The 20,140-nt window shown below is 36.5% G+C and overlaps 2 protein-coding genes across 5 annotated transcripts; both read right to left on the bottom strand.

Moving 5' to 3' along the window:
- Nucleotides 1-16: 16 nt before the first annotated feature.
- Nucleotides 17-14,259, bottom strand: LOC306853716 (rho GTPase-activating protein 1-like). Of its 3 annotated transcripts, none has more exons than XM_079391338.1 (14): nt 14,155-14,259; nt 9,999-10,143; nt 8,519-8,611; nt 8,347-8,434; nt 5,849-5,980; nt 5,656-5,742; nt 5,416-5,514; nt 5,198-5,308; nt 4,908-4,984; nt 4,214-4,291; nt 3,983-4,111; nt 3,648-3,751; nt 1,623-1,789; nt 17-986 (listed from the first exon to the last, which is right to left on the bottom strand). In XM_079391338.1, exons 2-14 carry the CDS (start codon nt 10,132-10,134, stop codon nt 860-862), a joined length of 1,428 nt encoding a protein of 475 aa, XP_079247464.1. In that variant the 5' UTR covers nt 10,135-10,143; nt 14,155-14,259; the 3' UTR covers nt 17-859. The 3 variants fall into 3 exon arrangements, with proteins under 3 accessions (XP_079247464.1, XP_079247466.1, XP_079247465.1); XM_079391340.1 differs by having other exon boundaries at nt 1,634-1,789; XM_079391339.1 differs by lacking the exon at nt 17-986 and having other exon boundaries at nt 1,499-1,789.
- An 815-nt stretch (nt 14,260-15,074) lies between these two features.
- On the bottom strand, nt 15,075-19,978 carry LOC306875963 (prothrombin-like). 2 transcript variants are annotated; one of them, XM_079426797.1, is made up of 14 exons: nt 19,818-19,978; nt 19,535-19,692; nt 19,342-19,366; nt 18,876-18,947; nt 18,650-18,755; nt 18,336-18,466; nt 17,689-18,003; nt 17,089-17,199; nt 16,855-16,981; nt 16,572-16,739; nt 16,274-16,447; nt 15,602-15,780; nt 15,412-15,482; nt 15,075-15,287 (listed from the first exon to the last, which is right to left on the bottom strand). In XM_079426797.1, the coding sequence occupies exons 1-14, from the start codon at nt 19,936-19,938 to the stop codon at nt 15,132-15,134; spliced, it is 1,914 nt and encodes a 637-aa protein (XP_079282923.1). In that variant the 5' UTR covers nt 19,939-19,978; the 3' UTR covers nt 15,075-15,131. The 2 variants fall into 2 exon arrangements, with proteins under 2 accessions (XP_079282923.1, XP_079282924.1); XM_079426798.1 differs by having other exon boundaries at nt 19,342-19,363.
- Between the last annotated feature and the right edge of the window lie 162 nt (nt 19,979-20,140).

Here is a 20,140-nt window from a genome sequence, read left to right as displayed (position 1 = left end):
AGAGGGACAAAATATTACACCATCTCTAACAATTTATTACTCTGAAATCACAACATGATATACAAAAGTAAAGATTTCAAAAGCACAGAATACATTTTAACAGCCAAAATGGAAGAAAAGAACCTTCACAAAAGTAGTAATGCAATACATTGTCTACAGTACAGGTAAACAGGTAGATGTTTGGATACAGGTACAACAAAATGGCACAAAGTTCACAGATCTGTCCAGAGAAAGGGAAATTAACAGCTAATATCATCGCCAGTTCACTCCATTAAGGCACACAGACACTTGGGTTTGAGGGCGCTTGTCTAAAACTATTTAAGCCACTGGTCCACATGTCAATGCTCAGATGGATTGACATGAATAGGACGTTAACATGACACATTAAACGGTTACAATTCAATATCAAGGCATATGACACTTAACTCATTAGTGCTAAATAATTAGTGGCCAAGTACCTGCTTTATGGTTCTTTTGGAATTCAGACCCATGAAACCAGACTCAATTGTGTGAAATCCGTACGATTCAAATCCATTAATCATAAAATTAAAGCGAACACGTACAGAGCTCTGTGATACAACTAAAATGTTGCTGTACTTGGACTTTATGCACTCCACTAATAACTCATTGCACTATGATATGTTTCCTCATAGATAAAACCACAATTTTACTTAGAGGACAAAATGACATCAAATTGTTCTTTGCTATTTCTATCTTGATTTGTTTCAAATGCGTTCACGTGTAATGGCACAAATAAAATTGATCACATACACATTTTAACCATATAATCTTTGGCCAAAATAAATATGTCTGGGGTAGAATAATACAACGGAATTACTGAACAGACCACACACACAAATTACACACAACTACACACATACAAATAGAAGAAGCGGAGGTTTTGATCAGAAAAATAACTTTTCTTTTCCGTTTCAGCATCAGGATATTTGTGCTGGCCATAAGCATCTGCCCTGTTCCTGGAATCACTGAGACACCAAAAAAAGACGAAAAGATTATAGAGAAAAATAATATAATATGATAATATAAATGAAGACTTAATGAAAGCTCTTTGAGACAATACATAATATATATTTTAAGTAATAAGAAATAAGCATGTGTAAAATAAGTGTTTCAAGTTTGAGTAGTAGTGCTTTATACTTTTAAAATGAGGCTTATAAAAATGAGGACTGTGCATTTAGTCTAATTTTACCTCTTGGAAGAAATAGTAAATGAATTCGGTCAAGTCGAACAAACAATATCCGAACTATAGCTGATAAGCTACTAAAACATACAAACAAAAGCAGCTAACTGTTCACCTCTGCTAACAGACCATATAAAAACTCTTGTGCCTGTGCAGTACCATTATGTCTGACTGCTACATGACTTCTGCAGGAGAGAAAAGGAGACGATTGTCAGAATTTGATCACAGCCTAAACGTTTTTGACAGCTTGACCGCTCTGTGCCCTCCAGTACCCTTTTTTTCATAGCTTCACCCAGTTAAAATACTAATGCATTTGGCAATACTGAGGGAGACACGAAGGACAGGACACAGCAACAGAGGAGCAAAGCTATGGAACAATAACCGGAGAGGAGTCAACGTGAAAAGTTCTCCTGCTCCTCACTGGATAAAGACCTCCTGGTGTAGGTCAAGCAGGATGCGGGTGAAGTTGTTGATTGGTCCAATCGCACTGAGTGTCATGGAAGCATCCTGCCCCCACAGCAAGTTGGGCCCAAACACCACAGCTAGGTTGGCATTGGTCATCTTATTGACTTCACTCTCAGCAGACACCTGCACATCAATAACAATAAAGATCAGAAATACTTTAGGGCCTGAACGAGAAAGTAGGAAAGCAATACTCAGCGATATCTGTCACATGTCGGTTTTCCTTTCAGTTCTGTTTTGACCTTATTTGGTAGTTCCTGTTCTGATTTAGTTAATTAGTAATCATAATTTAGTCCTGTCACCTGTGTTTGATTAATTATCTAGTTTGCTCCTTTGTTTCCTGTTTCTTTATAAGCATTCAGTTTTGTCTCCATCTTTGTCGGATCTTAAGTTAATATTGGTTAAGTGTGAGTTGATGCAAATAAATATATCTTTTGTTATTCCTCGTTGTGGGCGCCGATTTCTACAACCACCAACCGTGACAATATGTGTGCCTGCGCGTGTTTATGGACAAAATTATTTGGACACACCTCTTGATTATTAAATTCAGGTGTTTCAATCAAACCCATTGCCACGTGTGGATAAAATCAAGTACCTAGCCATGCAGTCTGCATTTACAAACATTTGTGGGGAAAAAATGGGATGTTCTGAAGAGCTCAGTGAACTCAAATATACTGTTATAGGATGCTTCCTTTGCAGCAAGTCAGTTCAGGAAATGTCATCCCTGCTAAATATTCCACAGTTAACTGTAAATGGTATTACTGGAAAGTGGAAGCATTTAGGAACAGCAGCAACTCAGCCATTAGAAGGGCTATTTATGGCAGCCTTTGGGTTTCCTGAATAATTATCAGCTATTCTTGCTTTCTTTTTAAAGAACAAATTTATGAAATAAAATATGTGTGAGAAATGTGTTTCTTTTCTTTTTGCATAAACTATAAAAATGTATGTTAAACAATAAGTTACATTCAAAATTAAAATGTAAACATAGATACATAAATATATGTAAATGTAGATACAATGCCACTCAAAAGTTTGGGATCAGTAAGATTTTAAATGTTTTTTAAAGAAGGTTCTTCTGCTCATCAAGGCTGCATTTATTTGATCAAAAATGCAGAAAAAAAATTATTTTGTGAAATATTATTGCAATTTAAAATAACAGTTTTCTATTTTAATATACTTGAAAATATAATTTATTCCTGTGAAGCAAAGCTGAATTTTCATCAGCCATTACTCCAGTCTTCAGTGTCACATGATCCTGCAGAAATCATTCTAATATGCAGATTTATTATCAGTGTTGGAAACAGTTGTTTTGCTTAATATTTTTTGAGAACTGTGATACCTTTTTCTGGATTCTTTGATAAATAAAAAGTTCAAAAGAACAGTATTTATTTAAAATATAATTTTTGTGTTAAAATATACACTACTAATCAAAAGTTTGGGTTAGGGTAATTTAAAGAAATTAATACTTTTATTCAGCAAGGGTGTGTTCAATGATAAGAAGTGACAGTAAAGACATATTGTTAGTAATTATTTCTATTTTGAATAAATGCTATTCTTTTTAACTTTTTATTTATCAAAGAAAAAGGTATCACAGTTTCCAAAAAAATATGAAGCAGCACAAGAGTTTCAACACTGATAATAAATCAGCATATTAGAATGATTTCTGAAGGATCATGTGACACTGAAGTCCGGAGTAATGATGCAGAAAATTCAGCGCTGCGTCAAAGAAATAAATGATATTTTAAAGTATATTTAAATAGGAAACCAATATTAGAAATTGCAATTATATTTCACAATATTACAGTTTTTTAAGTATTTTTGATCAAATAAATACTTGAGCATAATAGACTCCATTAAAAACATAAAAAATCATACTGATCCCAAACTTTTGAATGGGAGTATAAATATATAATACATATGTGTATATAAAAAAAGTTCAAATTTATTTTAAAGAAAAAATAGAAAGTATTAAAGAAAGTATTACCTGAGCAAGAAACTGTACGAGGAAGCGCAGTGATGCATAGTTCTCCTCAGGAAGTGACGTCAGCATGTTCCGAATCCTTTCTGCCTGAGACTCTGTGTCAACATCTGATAACACAACACACAAGGAATGCAAACTAAGTTTGTGTAAATGTCTGTGGGGTCATGTTACTTTCAAGGCTCATTGTAAACAGTCTACATGCAAAAAATGTGGTTTTAACAATCGATTAACAAATGCCAGTATAGTAGGCGGACAGACGTGTGTGTGTGTGCGCTTATGTGAGCTTTCTGGAAGCTGCTGGTATTGCTATGCGAGAGCGTTGTGTTTTGTGTTCTCACTGTGGAAGTTGACAATGTCGTTGTAGAGCTGATAGGTGAGCAGCGGCTCTGGCAGTTCTCTGAGGAACATCTTTAAGATCACAGCTGCCAAGTGGACATCGTCCAGCTGAGAGAAACTCACTGCCTCTCCTACACATACACGCGCAACATGCTAAGGACTGATGCCAATCATTCTTGTGAACAGGAAATGTGTGAGAATTCTTCTGCATACAGAGCATCACATGACTTTACCTGAGTTATATTTCTGCTTAACTTCCTTAACCAAAGAAACATTAGCAGAACGCCGGAATATTCCCTCTGTCTTAAGACCTAAAATAAAGAAGGAAATAAAATTCACATTCCCAATTTAAAAAAGTAAATAAATACTAGTGCTGTCAAACGATTAATTGCGATTAATCGCATCCAAAATAAAAGTTTTTGTTTACATATACATACATATAGTGTGTGTGTACTTTGTATATTTATTATGTATCTATAAATATACACACATACAGTATATATTTTGAAGATATGTACACGTGTTTACATTATATTCATGTGTGTATATATATATATATATATATATATATATATATTTAATATGAAACATAATATATTTTCCTGAAATATATACATGCATGTGTGTGCATTTATATATACATAATAAATATACACAGTACACACATATATATTATACACAAAAACGTTTATTTTGGATGCGATTAATCGCGATTAATCATTTGACAGCACTAAAAAATTCACAAGTTTACACTATTCTATAATAAAATTGGCCCATTACTCTACAACCCACCCCTGCCCTGAGGCTCAACAAAAAGACTACTATTAGTATATCCAACCTTACGTGGATACATACAATACATTCACGTTAAGAGGTGTGTAAAAGTTTGATTGAGCCATAAATCTGACTTGACAAAAACAAACCTACCACTCTCTTGCAGGTATCCAATAGTATCACGCATGACTAGTGGTATTCCCTCGGAGTCTGCTGCCCTGTGTCTCAATCTGATTACAAACAACAATACAAAACAACTCATATCTAAATATGACTTTCTCATAGTGCACAATCAAAATGTACAAGTTTTTCTATAAGCTATAAAGTATAAATGAGACCGTCTTCATCTTCAACTACATCAAGTCCAAATATTAATTTCATGCTTCAGTCAGTAACAGACTGTAGCTGTTTGAGATATGAGAGGAATTGTTAGCGAAACTTACGCTGGCAGTGGGACCCCAAACTGCTGGAAAGGAAGAGGAGGACTACGAGGGGGAGAGATCGGTCCAGGGACGACAGACGGCTTCAGGGACAGACGGATCTTATCATCATACCTACACAAAGAAACTCTTGAATGCGCCTCAAAAGAACTGTTTATCTGGGCTAAGAAATAACAGTGTGATCTGAGCACATGTATAACTGCATATATAGAATTTCTTACTCTCGGACTCTGTTGGGGATCACCAGCTGATCACATTTCAAAATCTCCTCCAGCTCACTCAAATAATTTATGTAGTTTATCTTGCGGCCGAACTTAAAGCTGAAAACAGAACATAAGCACATCGGTCTGTACTGTATTATGAAGTATAGAATACAGGCTGTAAGATTCAGATTACAGTACAGATCACACAATACAATCAGTGTGAGAATACAATAATATTGAGTATAGTGTGGCACTGACCTGATGATGGGTTTGAAGAGAATAAGGATGGTTCTGATAAACATGGTGGGATGGACAATGTACAGCGCCTTGATATTTTTCTTATACCTGCAACAGACAGCGATACTGACGCTTGACAGAACCAATGAGGTTTGCTCTTGTGTACTGCTGTTAAAGCACTCATGAGCCTCTCACTAACAACAGCATCACTCACTTCCTGTCAAACTCTCGATAGGCGTCTCGAAGCCAACTTAGAGAGGGCTTGTTCTCGCTGGTCAGACCATGATGGAAGTAGATGAGGGTATAATCACTCTCCACATACTTATCAAGAGTCTGCTTCAAATACCTGCACACAAATTCAATAAATGCACACCAAATCAAAACTTTTCTTTTTTTCTTTTTTAACAACAGTTTGAGTTCACATTAGACACTAAAACAAACAGAATGAACATCTTCATTTAATCAGCTGTCAATTACTGAAACTTCAGGTTTTATTTATTCACTTCAGATTCATTTAGCCATTCAGTCTAGACATTGTTCAAGATTTCATAACACAAGCCATACTCTTCTCAGAAACCTCCTGAAGTTCACAATAGGGAACTAAACTAAGTCTTGATTTCACTTCATTAAAAACTTCATTGTCTTATGGTGCTTTGACTCACTGAACACAAGATTCATTTAGAACTCAGCATATCAGTGGTTGACATTCAAGCAAAACATCTGAGGAAGGAAAACCTCGAGAAAATGAAAAGAAATTAATACAGTTGTCCTAAATATATTTCTCACAGGATATGCTTTTTTGGAATTTTAAACTAAGTCTAGATCCCTAAACGTGTCAAATAATGTGAAATATTATACATTTATATAAAAAGGTAAAATCATTTTTTTTCAATAATTACTCTACTGAAATAAAGTTTCTGATAAATGTGCTGAAAAAAAATCAAGTTATAATAATTTAATAAACTTTTTTACTGACACCATTTCCAGCAATCAAACTCTAAACATTTTATTATTATTTTGAATGTCACACCAAATTCCTCTGTCACCCTATAGGATAAATATATGAAGAGTTTATTTGCAAAACCAGATAACTCTCGTTATCTGTTAAAATCGTGTTTTTTATTATGTTATGTTTTTATTGTGTTTTATTGTGTGTGTTAGCTGTATTTTTCTGTTATTTTTTAACCTAGTCAAAATAACCCAGCTGCAGTTTGACTGAGATTAAATGGAAAGCACAATGAAAAAAACTTGAATTTTGAAAATTGTTAAAAACGGAGTTATCTGTTTTGCAAATTAACTCTTCATATATATATGAATATATATATATATATATATATATACACACACACTGCCGCTCAAAAGTTTGGGATCAGTAAGATTTTTTATGTTTTTTTTAAAGAAGTTTCTTCTGCCCATCAGAAATACAGAAAAAACTTATTTTGTGAAATATTATTGCAATTTAAAATAACAATTTTCTATTTTAATATACTTTAAAATATACTTTTTTTCTGTGATCAAAGCTGAATTTTCTGCATCATTACTCCAGTCTTCAGTGTCACATGATCCTTCAGAGCTCATTCTAATATGCTGATTTATAATCAATGTTGGAAACCATTGTGCTGCTTCATAATTTTTTTGGGACCTGTGATATTTTTTTGGGATTCACTGATTAATAAAAAGTTAAAAAGAACAGCATTTATTTAAAAAATAAATTTTGTATTACAATATACAATGCTATTCAAAAGTTTGGGGTCAGTAAATTATTTCTTTTTTTTTAAAGAAATTAATACTTTTATTCAAGAATTCATGTGTTAAATGAATAAAAAGTCACAGTAAAGACTTATATTGTTAGAAATTATTTCTATTTTGAACAAATGCTGCTCTTTTTAACTTTGTATTCATCAAATAATCGAAGAAAAAAGTATCACATGTTCCAAAAAACAATATGAAGCAGCACAAGAGTTTCAACACTGATAATAAATCAGCATAGAATGATTTCTGAAGGATCATGTGACACTGAAGTCCGGAGTAATGATGCAGAAAATTCAGAGCTGTGTCACAGAAATAAATTATATATTAAAGTATATTTAAATAGGAAACCAATATTAGAAATAGCAATTATATTTCACAATATTACTGTTTTTTCTTGTATATTTTTGATCGAATAAATACAGCCTTGATGAGCAGAAGAGACTCCCTTAAAAAACATTAAAAATCTTACTGATCCCAAACTTTTGAGCAGCAGAGTGTGTATATATATATATATGTATTAAAAAAACATAGTATTTTAAAATCGACATAAGCTTGTATATTTTAACATTAAACTGAAAAAAAAACAGGATGTAAGAATGTAATTAATATATTTACAACATATCAGTTCAAATCTAAACCAAATAAACTGCACAAATACAGAAAACATAAATTTTCATCAGCATCAGCTGCTTAGATCTTCTTTTTGTGTCTCTAGGGACAACTTCTCTCCTTATATCGTTATCAATGTTTTTTTTTCGCTGCACTTGACCTTGTTCTTTAAGTGTCTTGTGCTCATCTACGTATGTTAGTCTCAACAAATAATAACCCACATCAAGTAAACCACCCATATTCAGGAAAAAGAATGCAGAATTATTAAAAACATAGCTGATACAGTGTATTGAGCCCAGCTTAATGTATCTATTAATGAACAACATAAATGAAGTAAGAGCAGATGCCTACATGAGAAGTTTATGATGGTCCAGCTGATGTTGGGGAGGCATGCGGCAAGCATTAAAAACAATGACCTTCCGACCAAAGTTATCATCACCTACAAAGAAAGAGAAAAATCAGAAGACTTTAGAACTAAAATTAACACTAGCTGGTGATGCTTATGCATTTCACAACACCTCACCTGCCACCTCCACAATCTGATGTCTGGCAATGTCATAGAAGGGGTCGTCCCAGGGCAGATGTGAAGTGCCACCAAGGCTTTTAATGTCTGAAGCTGCAGGAAAGACTATAATGAATGCTACATTTCAAACAAAAATAAAAAAAACATGTAAACATCCCAAACACAAGCTATAGAGTATATGGCTATAGATAGACGAAGTCATCCTCTCAGATCCCTCTCAGCACTAGCTCAACCAGATGATCAGGTTTTGAAATGAATACCCACCAACCCAACAAATGCAGGTAACACATATCATGCCCTCCAACCAGAAGCCTTCAACATCAAAACAAAACAAAGAATAAAAAGGGCTGCACACTGGAAAAGAACCATGTACATACACTGGGAGCACATATGAAATATAATAGTATGGATTTATCCTTTCTCTTTCACCTGAATTCAAAGTCATTGATGCCACTTTGTTATTCTTAAAGTGAACTTTTGCCTGTATACTAGTGATTGTGTTCACTGTTTGGACTGCTGCGATAGACCTGAGAGCAAGAGTACAGAATGACGTATCCATTGTGGGATACCTGCTTCTCGTCCAGTGTGCGACTGAACCCCCAGGAGACCAAGGCACTTTTTCTGAACGATTCTCACTTTTCTTTTTTTATAGATCTCAATAAATTCATTAAGCTGACTTTTTGTGATATAAACTGGCAAATTTACCTCTAAACATTCATTTTGGAGTGAATAAATAAATGCCGTTTTATAAGAGAAGTCACAGAGAATACGGTTTTTATTCCTAATTTATATTTTTTTAATTCTTTTTTTTTTTTAACAAATACATATTCATGGTATTTGCAAACAATGACTGACTGTCGTAAAAATACCATTCAAAAAGTGACTGTCATGAAAGCTATTCAATGTATCAGAATCAGGCTTAATTATTAAATGTTTTGATTGTTTTCAAATCTAAGCAGTGATTTTGATCATCAGGTTTATTTCTGATATTTTTGTTTCAACTAGCAGAAATTCTGAATGACCAGTAACTTCATTTAGTAGCCAAACTGTCCAGTAAGTATAAAAAAAAAAAAAGTGAATTTCAAACTCTGCAGATGATGAATCAATTACACTGTACATCACCCACACCCACCCAGTCATAGTCATCCTCTGTAAGAGTGGTAAGTGTGTGTGTGTGTGTGTGTGTGTGTGTACTGTATGAGTAATGCTGTATGGCTCCTTGAGTTCTCTGCGGCCTCTTAATAGGCCATGACAATTATGTCAACTGGAAGTTTTCGGTTTCACTTGCCTCTAAAAATACAGCAAGCATATGATTGGTATTCATGATAAAATGGTAGAGTTCTTGGCAATTACTTCCTTTTTCTTACACTGCTTTTTTTCTTTGAAAAGATCAGTATAATTCTGCAAAATGAAACTAGATTTTAAAATTCTTATTATCCTGTATGACAAACACGCACAATTCCCACCACCATGCACTCACCGGATTTGCTCAAGCTAACAGGGTCATCTGGTGGCCACTGTTTGTCCTGTACCAGTTTGAGCTGGTCTAGGGCAGCGCTAGGAGAGTCGTCTCCTCCCAGATCATCGTGAAGGTCCACCAGCAGGTCAGAGGACATGATGGTCCTCTAAGACAACACAATTCACACATAACGGTTAGACACAGAACTGCACATTACAATACCACACAATTTTATGCTGAGATCTGTGAAAGCTCAGCTGCCTTCGCATTGGGTCTGTCCAGCATAAGTCTGGGTAAATGCAGCATTTTCACATTTGCATGTTCAGTGAATGACTGACTCACATGAGTGACCACAATGGCAAATGCTGAACAGGTCATTTCAGTTTGTTTCCTAACTCAATCTTGCTAACTATGAATGAATGAATGAATGAATGAATGATGCATTTATATAGCGCTTTATTGTGTATTGCTGTACACCCAAAGCGCTTTACAATCATGTGGGGGGGGGGGGGGGGGGGGGTCTCTCCTCAACCACCACCAGTGTGCAGCATCCACTTGGATGATGCGACGGCAGCCACAGTACAACGGCGCCAGTGCGCTCACCACACACAGGTGGAGAGGAGAGAGAGTCATTGAGCCAATCAAGTGTATGGGGATTATTAGGAGGCCATGATAGACAAGGGCCAGTAGAGGGAATTTGGCCATGACACCGGGGTTACACTGGGGGGAAGTCGTGGCCTAATGGTTAGAGAGTCGGACTCGTAATCGAAAGGTTGCGAGTTCGAGCCCCCGGCCGGCAGGAATTGTAGGTGGGGGGAGGGAACGTCCAGCGCTCTCTCCACCCTCAATACCACGACTGAGGTGCCCTTGAGCAAGGCACCGAACCCCCAACTGCTCCCCGGGCGCCGCAGCATGGCTGCCCACTGCTCCGGGTGTGTGTTCACGGTGTGTGTGTGTGTGTGTGTGGATTTGTTCACTACTCACTGCTGTGTGTGTGCACTTGGATGGGTTAAAGGCAGAGCACCAATTTCGAGTATGGGTCACCATACTTGACAATACGTCACGACGACGACGACACCCCTACTCTTTACGAGAAGTGCCATGGGATTTTTAATGACCACAGAGAGTCAGGACCTCGGTTTAACGTCTCATCCGAAAGACGGATGAGACGGATGAATCTGACCCCCATGAGAACTGTTTAACACAAGTTTACAGCACAGTACTGACATAACTCATCACTAGAAACTGGCAAATATTAGCTTTATTTTCTGGCTTAGATACCACTTAATGAGATATAAATATATAATTTACAATAATGCAAATATATGTGCACAAAATTATTTAATTCTTTTGTTATAGGGAAACCAGCATTATATAAATGAATAATATTTGTATTTTTCAGGATAAATTTGTATTCATAAATGACACAGCTAATAGACTAGAAACCAACTGCAGAATTAAGGGGAAAAAACTTTTTGCTTTTGTGCTGACTCAAAAACATTATTCATTTCTTCATTGCAACAATTTCACATTCAAAAGATCAGGTTAATTGTTGCATGAAATTTGTTTTAAATTAGTAAATTGGGTCCATTAAAAAAAAAAAAAAACGATTAAAAATGATTAATTTCCAGATCACATAATCTCTAGCTGCTCTTCCATGTGCACTCCATTGTAAACAAACTACCACCAACAGTTAATGACCATTTATTCTTTCTAAAACAGTACATAATGCATTCATTTGAAAGCTTGTCAGTAGAATTCATTGAGAAAATCATGTAGTGGACTAAAACACAGCCTCGCTGCATTAAAGGCATAGTTCACCCAGAATGTTTGAGCTTCCGTGGTCATGTGATGAGCTTTGTGTATGTGTGTCAATCATTTGGTATATGTACATAAAGTCTAAATTAAATCTGCATAACCAAAATGATCACAATATCAATTCTCTCAGCAAAAACTTTTAGATGTTGTGTCAGAAGGGTCAAGCTTTGTGGAACTAAATTCTTAATAATATTAATTTTTATGTTACTCAGTAATTAACCTTTTAGTATTAAACTATTGTGGCATCGTGAATGTGCCATATTTTTTAATCTGTGTGTGTGTGTGTGTGTGTAGCCACAGGGTCACTAGTGCAGGCGTCAGTAGGGCTCAGACAGTGATCTGCAGTGACAGTCCCTCGCTTTGGTGCCGCACAGCAATGTGGCCATCCAGCCGTACCCTGACAAGAATTCTTGGTTTTACCCTTTGCTCTTATTTATATCCTCAACCCTAGAAGATCCCCAGTTTCACATTTACTAATCTGTGACAGCCTTTATTCTGCTATGACATCCACACCCATATCGCTCTCTAAATAATGTGATAATAGGCTTCAGGTGATGTAATCCGGGTCATTATTCTGTCGCTCTGATTAAAAACATCTCAGTTATCTAGCCTTGTTGCTGACAGCAATCTTGCTATAGATTGCTTACACTCTAAGAAATCATATAAAGAAGCTTTCATAATTGTAGGTAGCTAGTTGGACTATAATTAATGTCAATACTTGATAATACATCTTTTGGTTCTTCTAACCAAACAGTACCCATCTAAAATCAGTCCTCTTCCACTCTACAGTGCTGTTTAATTCATTAACCAGTTCAAAAGATCATCAGCAAAAACAATGCACCTCATTCACAGTTGTGTTTCAAGGCTGCACTCAGTGAATCAACCAGCACTTCAGACAGAAACAAAGACCCTAAAGAAACCATAACACCTACAAAATCAACTATACGCTTTCTAAAATATAAAGACCACAATAAAAAGATATAATCGCCGGAATAAAATCAATAACTAGTGCTTTTCTCATGTACTAAAGGGCTTATAATTATTAACAAAAAAGGTACAATTAAGATTTCACTATCATTTACAATACTACAGCAAACAAATATTGGGATCTGTGCTCATAGCTTGATTTGTGTCCATGCACATGGTAGTTTATCTGTGGCTGGTCAGTAATTCTGAGTGCCAGACATCGCTCATATCAGCTGTAACATTCCTCATTCAAAAGTTACTAAACGTCTGCTAAAAAAAATGTGAATATGATAATTATCAGTTCTGTTTCAAGTAGAGCCAGATGGTTCAGCTGACAAACACAGCGAGATGCCATAGAATCATCTGCAGAATGAAGCAGATGAAAGTAAAACTGAGTGTGCGGTGGTCTCTAGAGCTCAATGGTGTCATGTGATTCTGCTAATCGCTTTGCAGTGGTGCCATCCACATGGATCCAAGGGAGAGAAAAACTAACAAATGATCTCTGCAAGCCTCAGATGAGCACATTCGCAAATGGGTAGGTTAACTGTGATAAGGTCATTTGCAGAAATGTATTAAGGTACTTAAACTGTGAGGGTAGGATGGATATGAGGGATCATTCTACATGGCCCTGTGGTGAAACACATGTTGGTGTTGTTTTAATATAAATATCCTATGTAAGTCTCTCAATTACGAGGTCATAAAAACTGCATGCACAATATTAATAATAATAAAAAACGAATGGTTTTAGATGAAGTATACCGTGCAGTACATGTCAACAACACAAACCCCCATTTTTGTTAAACTGTAAAACTCCCATCTACTTTAAAAAAAAACATGGTACAGCCAAGATTTTGTTATACTTATTTCATTAACAAAACTACAGGAAAAAACTATCGACATTAGGATCAGTGTTCAGAGTTTGATTTCTGCCCATACATGTGGTAGTTTATCTGTGGCAGGGCAGTAATCATCTGCGAGGCAGCAATATCGCTCATGTTCTTCCAACTTTTAGAGTATTTTAGTAAAATGGCAAACGCCTTTTTCATTGTCGTATGTATTTACACGTCTAGTCTCCAGCTCAGGACAGACAGTGACGGATTCCCCAGCGTTTCTAGGGAAACGCAACATCTGGAGACGATGACATCTGGATGTGATTTAAATAAGACGCAATAGTGTTAATGCAAACAGCCAGATACCGTACATATTTGCTCGTTATGATCAGTCGATAGTCAGCTAACGTTAAGCTAACTAGCTGCAAATCTGTTTCATCTTGAATTCTAACAAGAGTTGCCCTGCCGTATGAATAGAGGCTTACGGATCAGAGAGCAAAATGCTCAGCAAAAATAAAATAAACTACAGATGTTGTGAATCAAATACGGAGAAATTAATTTACCTAATTTTCAGCACTCCTTATTGAAGTCTTCACAACTCTGCCAATCTTGCAAATTTCACGCAGCACTTCCGGTTTGCGATCCGTTTGGTTCGGTGTAAACAGCCCGGATGCAGGAGAACGTATGACCACGCCCCCGAGAATGTGCTGTTGTCATAACGATTGCATAAAATGCACCACATAAAAATAAATGATATAAAACTAACTTACACATTTGTGTGTTCTGCTCTTTGTGTGTTCAGTCAAGAGCCATAAATGTCACGAGTCTCCCGCTGTTTCAACACCTATTCATTAGGTACCATTAAATCTGAGCAACACCACTATTGAATTACAATTACATTATAACCTTTAGTTTACACGAGTTTGAGTTGTGGGTATTATATTAAGTCTGTTCAAATGAGGCGGCTGCACTGAAACTACTTTACATTAATCTTATTGTAAGACATTTTGATGTGAAATAGCCTACAGAAATGCATTGATGACAGCATTTAGTGATCATTGCACAGCTTCACAAATTCTCTTGGAAGATGAAAATAAACTTACTCAAATAATCGTTTATTTTATCTGTCTTCCCATTTATGTAAATTTATTAATAGGAAACTTTATGACCTTTAAAATGTCCTGAAAATTTTTCTTCTTGCAAAGCATCTCAACAAAAAATGCAGTAGTTTTTGACAACTATGAAAAAAAAAGCACATCTTTGGTATTTGTTGTAATCACCCTTGCAATTTGTATATCAGTCACGTCACTGTTCTTTCTATAGCTCTGTATGGCAAAAACCTGCTATTTAACGTTAGAATTCAACCAGAATTACATCCGTTTCATTATAAACAAGAAGCATGCCCATTCTCACTCTCAGTACACAGAAAGAAACTCCATGCTCACACACTGGTATCAACATACAAAGAATTCAGATTTATCCATTTGCAGGTTTGATCACATTTGATCAGTGTTCATTTATTGTGTGGCAGCTTGGAAAATCACTCCTCATCTGCTGAGCCTGTTTTTTCAATGACTTTTTTCATCCAGCGGCGCATACGGAATAAGTGTGTGTAGAATCCATATTTGCCATCGCGGTCACAGCCCTCACCCCACGACACAATGCCAATCTGATACCAGCGTTTATCTGTAGGACTCTGTGGGCAGTAATGGGTTTTAAAAGAACAAGATGTTTATAAGTGGAGTACAACAATCAGAGCTTTATAGGTCACTGATAAGTCTAACTTCTTTGAGGAGAGAAAGGCATGAACATTATTATACCTTCATCACAAAAGGTCCGCCACTGTCTCCTTCACAAGCATCACCTCTTTTTGCATCATCTGGCTGGTAACCTACAAAACAAACGATGACCTTGTTGTGACACCTGAGTGCAAAGCACCACACAAACTCTCAGCAACTGAATAGTCTAGGCCTAGGGTCTAAAGACCATGAAAAATATGAAGTATATTACCGGCACAGAACATGTTATCGGTGATGATGACTGAGGTGGAATTGCGACAGATGCTCTGATCCACAATAGGCAAGTGAATCTGTTGCAGCACTGATGGAAGATTGGTTGGGTTTGAGGTCCACGATTCCCTGAGGTTCCCCCAGCCAGTTACACGGCCCTTGTAACCTGCAAACATCAAACTTCAGAGAGAAAGTCTGTCAATTACAAGTAAATGTATACCGTCAGTTTGTTCTAAAGTTATGCTAAAATGCATTTTCCATACATCATTGTTCCCCAAGAAAATGTGTTCTTAGTAAGTTTCCCCATAACTAAAGGTAAACAATTCAAGAGGTTAGGTACGTTTCAAAATCGGCATGAAAGGAAAGTCTATTTTCTAAATGCATGTAATTAATCGTATTGTGAATGATTCATCCATGATTCATCAGACTTCTTGAATCATTTAGTCTGCTGAAACTCCACCGGTTTCTTACAGCTGATTGCAAACTCACATTCAGATAGGCCTATACCTCCATTCAATTAACAACTGATGAATAGAACCAAGTCCCTGCCCTACATGATTTTCTTTTCCAATAATCGGTTCACTCGGATATAAAATATGGAAGAAAATATCTGACTCTACATCCATCTCATTGCGATTAAATATGCCTATATTCATCTACTGTATTTTCTTACTTCTTTGCGATGTTCTTGGTGGGCAGACAAACAGGGTGGATCTCATTCGTAAAGACAACAGGCTTCTTCATGTGCAAAAGAGCAATGTCTCGGTTCAGGTTTTCCTTCCAGTTATATTTCGGGTGGACAATGATTTCATCAATGGCCACAATCTTCTCAGTGCCCCTCTCATACCTGAGAGAAACAGGAAAGGGTTTAAAACAGCTGTAAACTGATATTTCCAAATTACTTAGCATAAATAAAGAACGTATTAGTGAAAAGAACTATGCCGTTTTCAATAATTTTTTAAAGGGCACACTTGGTACGAGAGTGTTTTCCAATGCGGACGATGATATCATTGATTGTGAAGTTTTTGTTCCACGGTGGGTAGAGAATGCAGTGGGCGGCAGTGAGAATCCATTCATCACTGATCAGACTGGCTCCACACAGCAGCTCCTGAGGACTACGCTTATACAGCATCACCTGCCTGCAAATGACGTCAAACACAACATTAAAAGCAAAGCATTAGCAGCATTCAACATGATCAATCATGCCAATATATTTGAAATCAGATGTTTAAAAACAGCCTGTGCTGTATTTACCATGGAGCACTGCCCACTTCAGCCTCATCTCCTCCCACTATTCTGCTTCCAGAGTATGACATCAGTAGGTCCTTCTCGTTCTTATCATCTTTGTTGACCTTCTCAAACATGGGGCGCACTCCACACTCTGATGAAAGACAGTTTAATCATCTTAATTATCAGTTGATTATACAAGAACTCAAACTTCTAATAATAACATCCGCAAAAGAGATGGTGAAGGTATCAGACTTTTACCTTGCTCTCCATTCCCAAAGCTATGGGCATTAAAGAAAGCTGTCCTTTTGTCTTCGAGAGTTGTTCTCTCTCGACCACCTGATTCATCGACAAACTTGTCCAAAGGGGCATCTGAGAGTGAATGACAAAGACAGAATGATGTACAGTGTGGGCTCAGTGGTGCGTTTATGATTTATGTCTAATGCACCTTGGCTTTCTTAACATTTGAAAGTGACATTTAATCCTAATTTAAAGACTTTGGTCCAGATGTCACTTTTAATGGAGCTCCAAGGTTCAGGGGAAGAAATTTATATTTTGTTGTTAAAGGGAGAGTTCACAAAAAAAAAAAAAAAAAAAAAAAAAAAAAAAGTAATTCTGTCACGTAGTTCCAAAGAAGAAGGTATTTTGACTTCCATAGTTTTTTTTTTTTTTTTTCATACTTTGTAAGTCAATAGCTACCAGCAACGGGCCGGTTACTTCTTTTGTGTTCAAAAGAAGAAAGAAATTCATACAAGTTTGTAACAAAATGAGAGTGAATAAATGACGACAAGATTTTAATTTTGGGTAAACTTTCCCTTTAATGTATGTGTGTTTTTGTAGAAGGCAGTACTGTTCACTCACCGCATAACTCCAAGTCACAGTAATCAATGGTAATGTTTCCGCCTGCTGCCTTTACATAGCACCAGGGACCCTCCATATCTCCATCTGGGTTTCTGCAGTGGTTCTTCACCAGATGAACTTGAGGCAGCAACTCTTTCCCCTTTATTAAGGCCTGCACTTCTGCTGCGCTCCACTGCAGACATGAGCGACCTCCCAGAGTCACAGACATATCCCCTGTGTAGGTCTCCCCATTTCCATCCAGACAGTCTCTAGTCTTCAGGTAACGCTCCTCAGGTTTCACAGTAGGTGGTCGAGGAGGGGGAACAACAGCCTCACCTGAGGAGGAAAGTGTGAGATGATCAGTGCTGGTGAGCCAGCATAAATAGTTGGAATGAAACATGTACTTACACAGAAGCATAAAATGTGCCATAAACCCAGGGCACATGTGTCAGTTGCTATCAAATATGGTAATATGCATGTTTTGGTAAGTCAGCAGTCATTTAGCAGATCCAAAACAATATCCAGTATACTTATTACAGTGACAATTTCTTCTCAGCAACCTAGTACAATGCCACAACAATGATGGCTCAACTTTCTGGTTGCCAGCACAGAGCTTTAGTTATTGCACCACAGGATGTTTTACTGTAATGTTTTAGTATTTTCTCTACCGCATTTTGGCACGCTGCAGGACTCCCTCCTGACTGTCGGGTCTCTTGTAAAGCACCAAGGGCCTTCATTGCTCTCATCTGGGTTTCTGCAAAAGTTCTCCGGTAGCTTCAGCTGTGTCACATTAAATTCGCTAGGGGGGAAACAAGTTGGTCATAAGACAGAAGAGCTGCTTCAACATCACTGAAGGTTTGTAAAGCTAAATACATGAAAACAAAACCTTTTCTTTACTAAAAGCATTTGTGTTTAATAATCAATCAATATAATCCGATTAAAGGTGGTTCAACACAAGAACAAAAAGAGCAGAAATACATACTGAATCCTGTGGGGGAAGTTGCTTTTCCAGTACTGACACGACTTTCCAGACTTGGTGACAGACACACTACCAGCATAGCTTTCACCATTATTAACGTAACAGTCTCCTGTCAATCACACGTCCAACTTATAGGGTTATTTTACAACATTGAAACTAAAGCTTTTACCAAAAATGTCTCATTTTAGTTTTATAGACATATTCTGTATTAAGTATGCATCACCCTTACCCTCTGTATTCACACATACTCTCAAATTTTTGATATTTGCTGGTGTCCTGGATAATGTTCTTCCCCCACATCCTGTAAAAACAAAAGATTTAAAAAAAAAAAAAAAAAAACTTGTAACAAAACTAACAGAGCAAAGGTGCCAGGTCAAACAATTTCTTAAAGTTACAGACAGTTAATATTTAGAAATAGAATTAAAATAATTCTAATAAAATAGAATAATTAAAATAAAAAAATAAAGGATTACCACTCCCACCAGTTATATTTATTCACAAGATATCAATCTTAAGGTTTGTTCATAATTGCTACTGTTTTAACCTGATACTAATCTTTCTAATTTGTAAATTGAGCAGGGAAAGGTCAGTGAAAATGCACTTTGTCCCCGGTTCAATAGAAACTGTTTACACAAAACGTTGTCACCGGCGTTTACACTGAAACTTTCCGTAACGTGATATATATATGTTCTTACCCAAATATTTCGCCCAAAAAATCTTCTGTGAAGCAATGGAAGAAAAAAATCATTTACATAAAATGAATTATACCGCACTTCAAATGTTTGTATTTATATAGAGATATACAACAAAAAAAAAAAAATGATATTAATGTAAACATTTCCATTTATTTCCAACTGCAGCTAATCTGTACACAAGGCAATTGCTCACCGTTTTATCAACTCTCTCGAACACTTCTCGAGCTTCCTCGTGGTCACAAATCTCTTCCACACACTCTCTCTCCAGATTCCCTGGTTTTAACTCATCAAAAACACTGTTAGCCCTCTTTGCTCGAATGATCTGAGAGGCTTCCTTGTTGTCGATAAACACTGAGGCACAAAAGTCAATATTTCTTCTCAAAACATCTAGACTCACATATGTAGAATCATCGCATTATAATTTTGTTCTTCACCTAATTAGCCAAAAAGGCAGAGAAATCTCTGTTAATGCTTACCGTCATTACACAATGTGAGGTGGAGAACTTGTCCAAGAAGTAGGGATAGTAGAAGAGGTGCTGCTTTTGCTCCCATTCTTAAGGATGACTGAGCCTGTAATCCTGAAAGAACTTGGAGCATCTCATCGAATCGCCCACTCAGACAGAAAGCCCACAGCTGGAGTTACTAGAGTCATCAAGTTAATATTGAACTACCAGAGTTCAAAGAGAACAAAGTGTCTGAACTCTTTTCACTCAAAAAAAAAAGCCACTTCTGTATCAGATCACCCATATATCAATGTTTAACATTCGTTGCTTTCTGAGGAACATGAATCACAGATTGA

Source organism: Barbus barbus, assembly GCF_936440315.1.
Source record: "Barbus barbus genome assembly, chromosome: 1".
In the NCBI taxonomy this organism is placed as follows: Eukaryota; Metazoa; Chordata; class Actinopteri; order Cypriniformes; family Cyprinidae; genus Barbus; species Barbus barbus.
Note: the sequence above shows the minus strand (reverse complement) of the source record. Positions and strands in the feature narration are given on the sequence as shown.

Excerpts from the sequence above, each read along its gene's own strand:
- LOC306853716 (XM_079391338.1), bottom strand. The coding sequence starts at position 10,134 with ATGTCCTCTGACCTGCTGGTGGACCTTCACGATGATCTGGGAGGAGAC. Across the intron at positions 8,435-8,518 it reads TCAGATTGTGGAGGTGGCAG|GTGATGATAACTTTGGTCGG; the intron begins GTGAGGTGTTGT and ends CTTTCTTTGTAG. Across the intron at positions 987-1,622 it reads CACCAGGAGGTCTTTATCCA|TGATTCCAGGAACAGGGCAG; the intron begins GTGAGGAGCAGG and ends TTGGTGTCTCAG.
- LOC306875963 (XM_079426797.1), bottom strand. The coding sequence starts at position 19,938 with ATGCTCCAAGTTCTTTCAGGATTACAGGCTCAGTCATCCTTAAGAATG. Across the intron at positions 18,467-18,649 it reads AACTTCCCCCACAGGATTCA|CGAATTTAATGTGACACAGC; the intron begins GTATGTATTTCT and ends TTTCCCCCCTAG. Across the intron at positions 15,483-15,601 it reads CGATAACATGTTCTGTGCCG|GTTACCAGCCAGATGATGCA; the intron begins GTAATATACTTC and ends TTTGTTTTGTAG.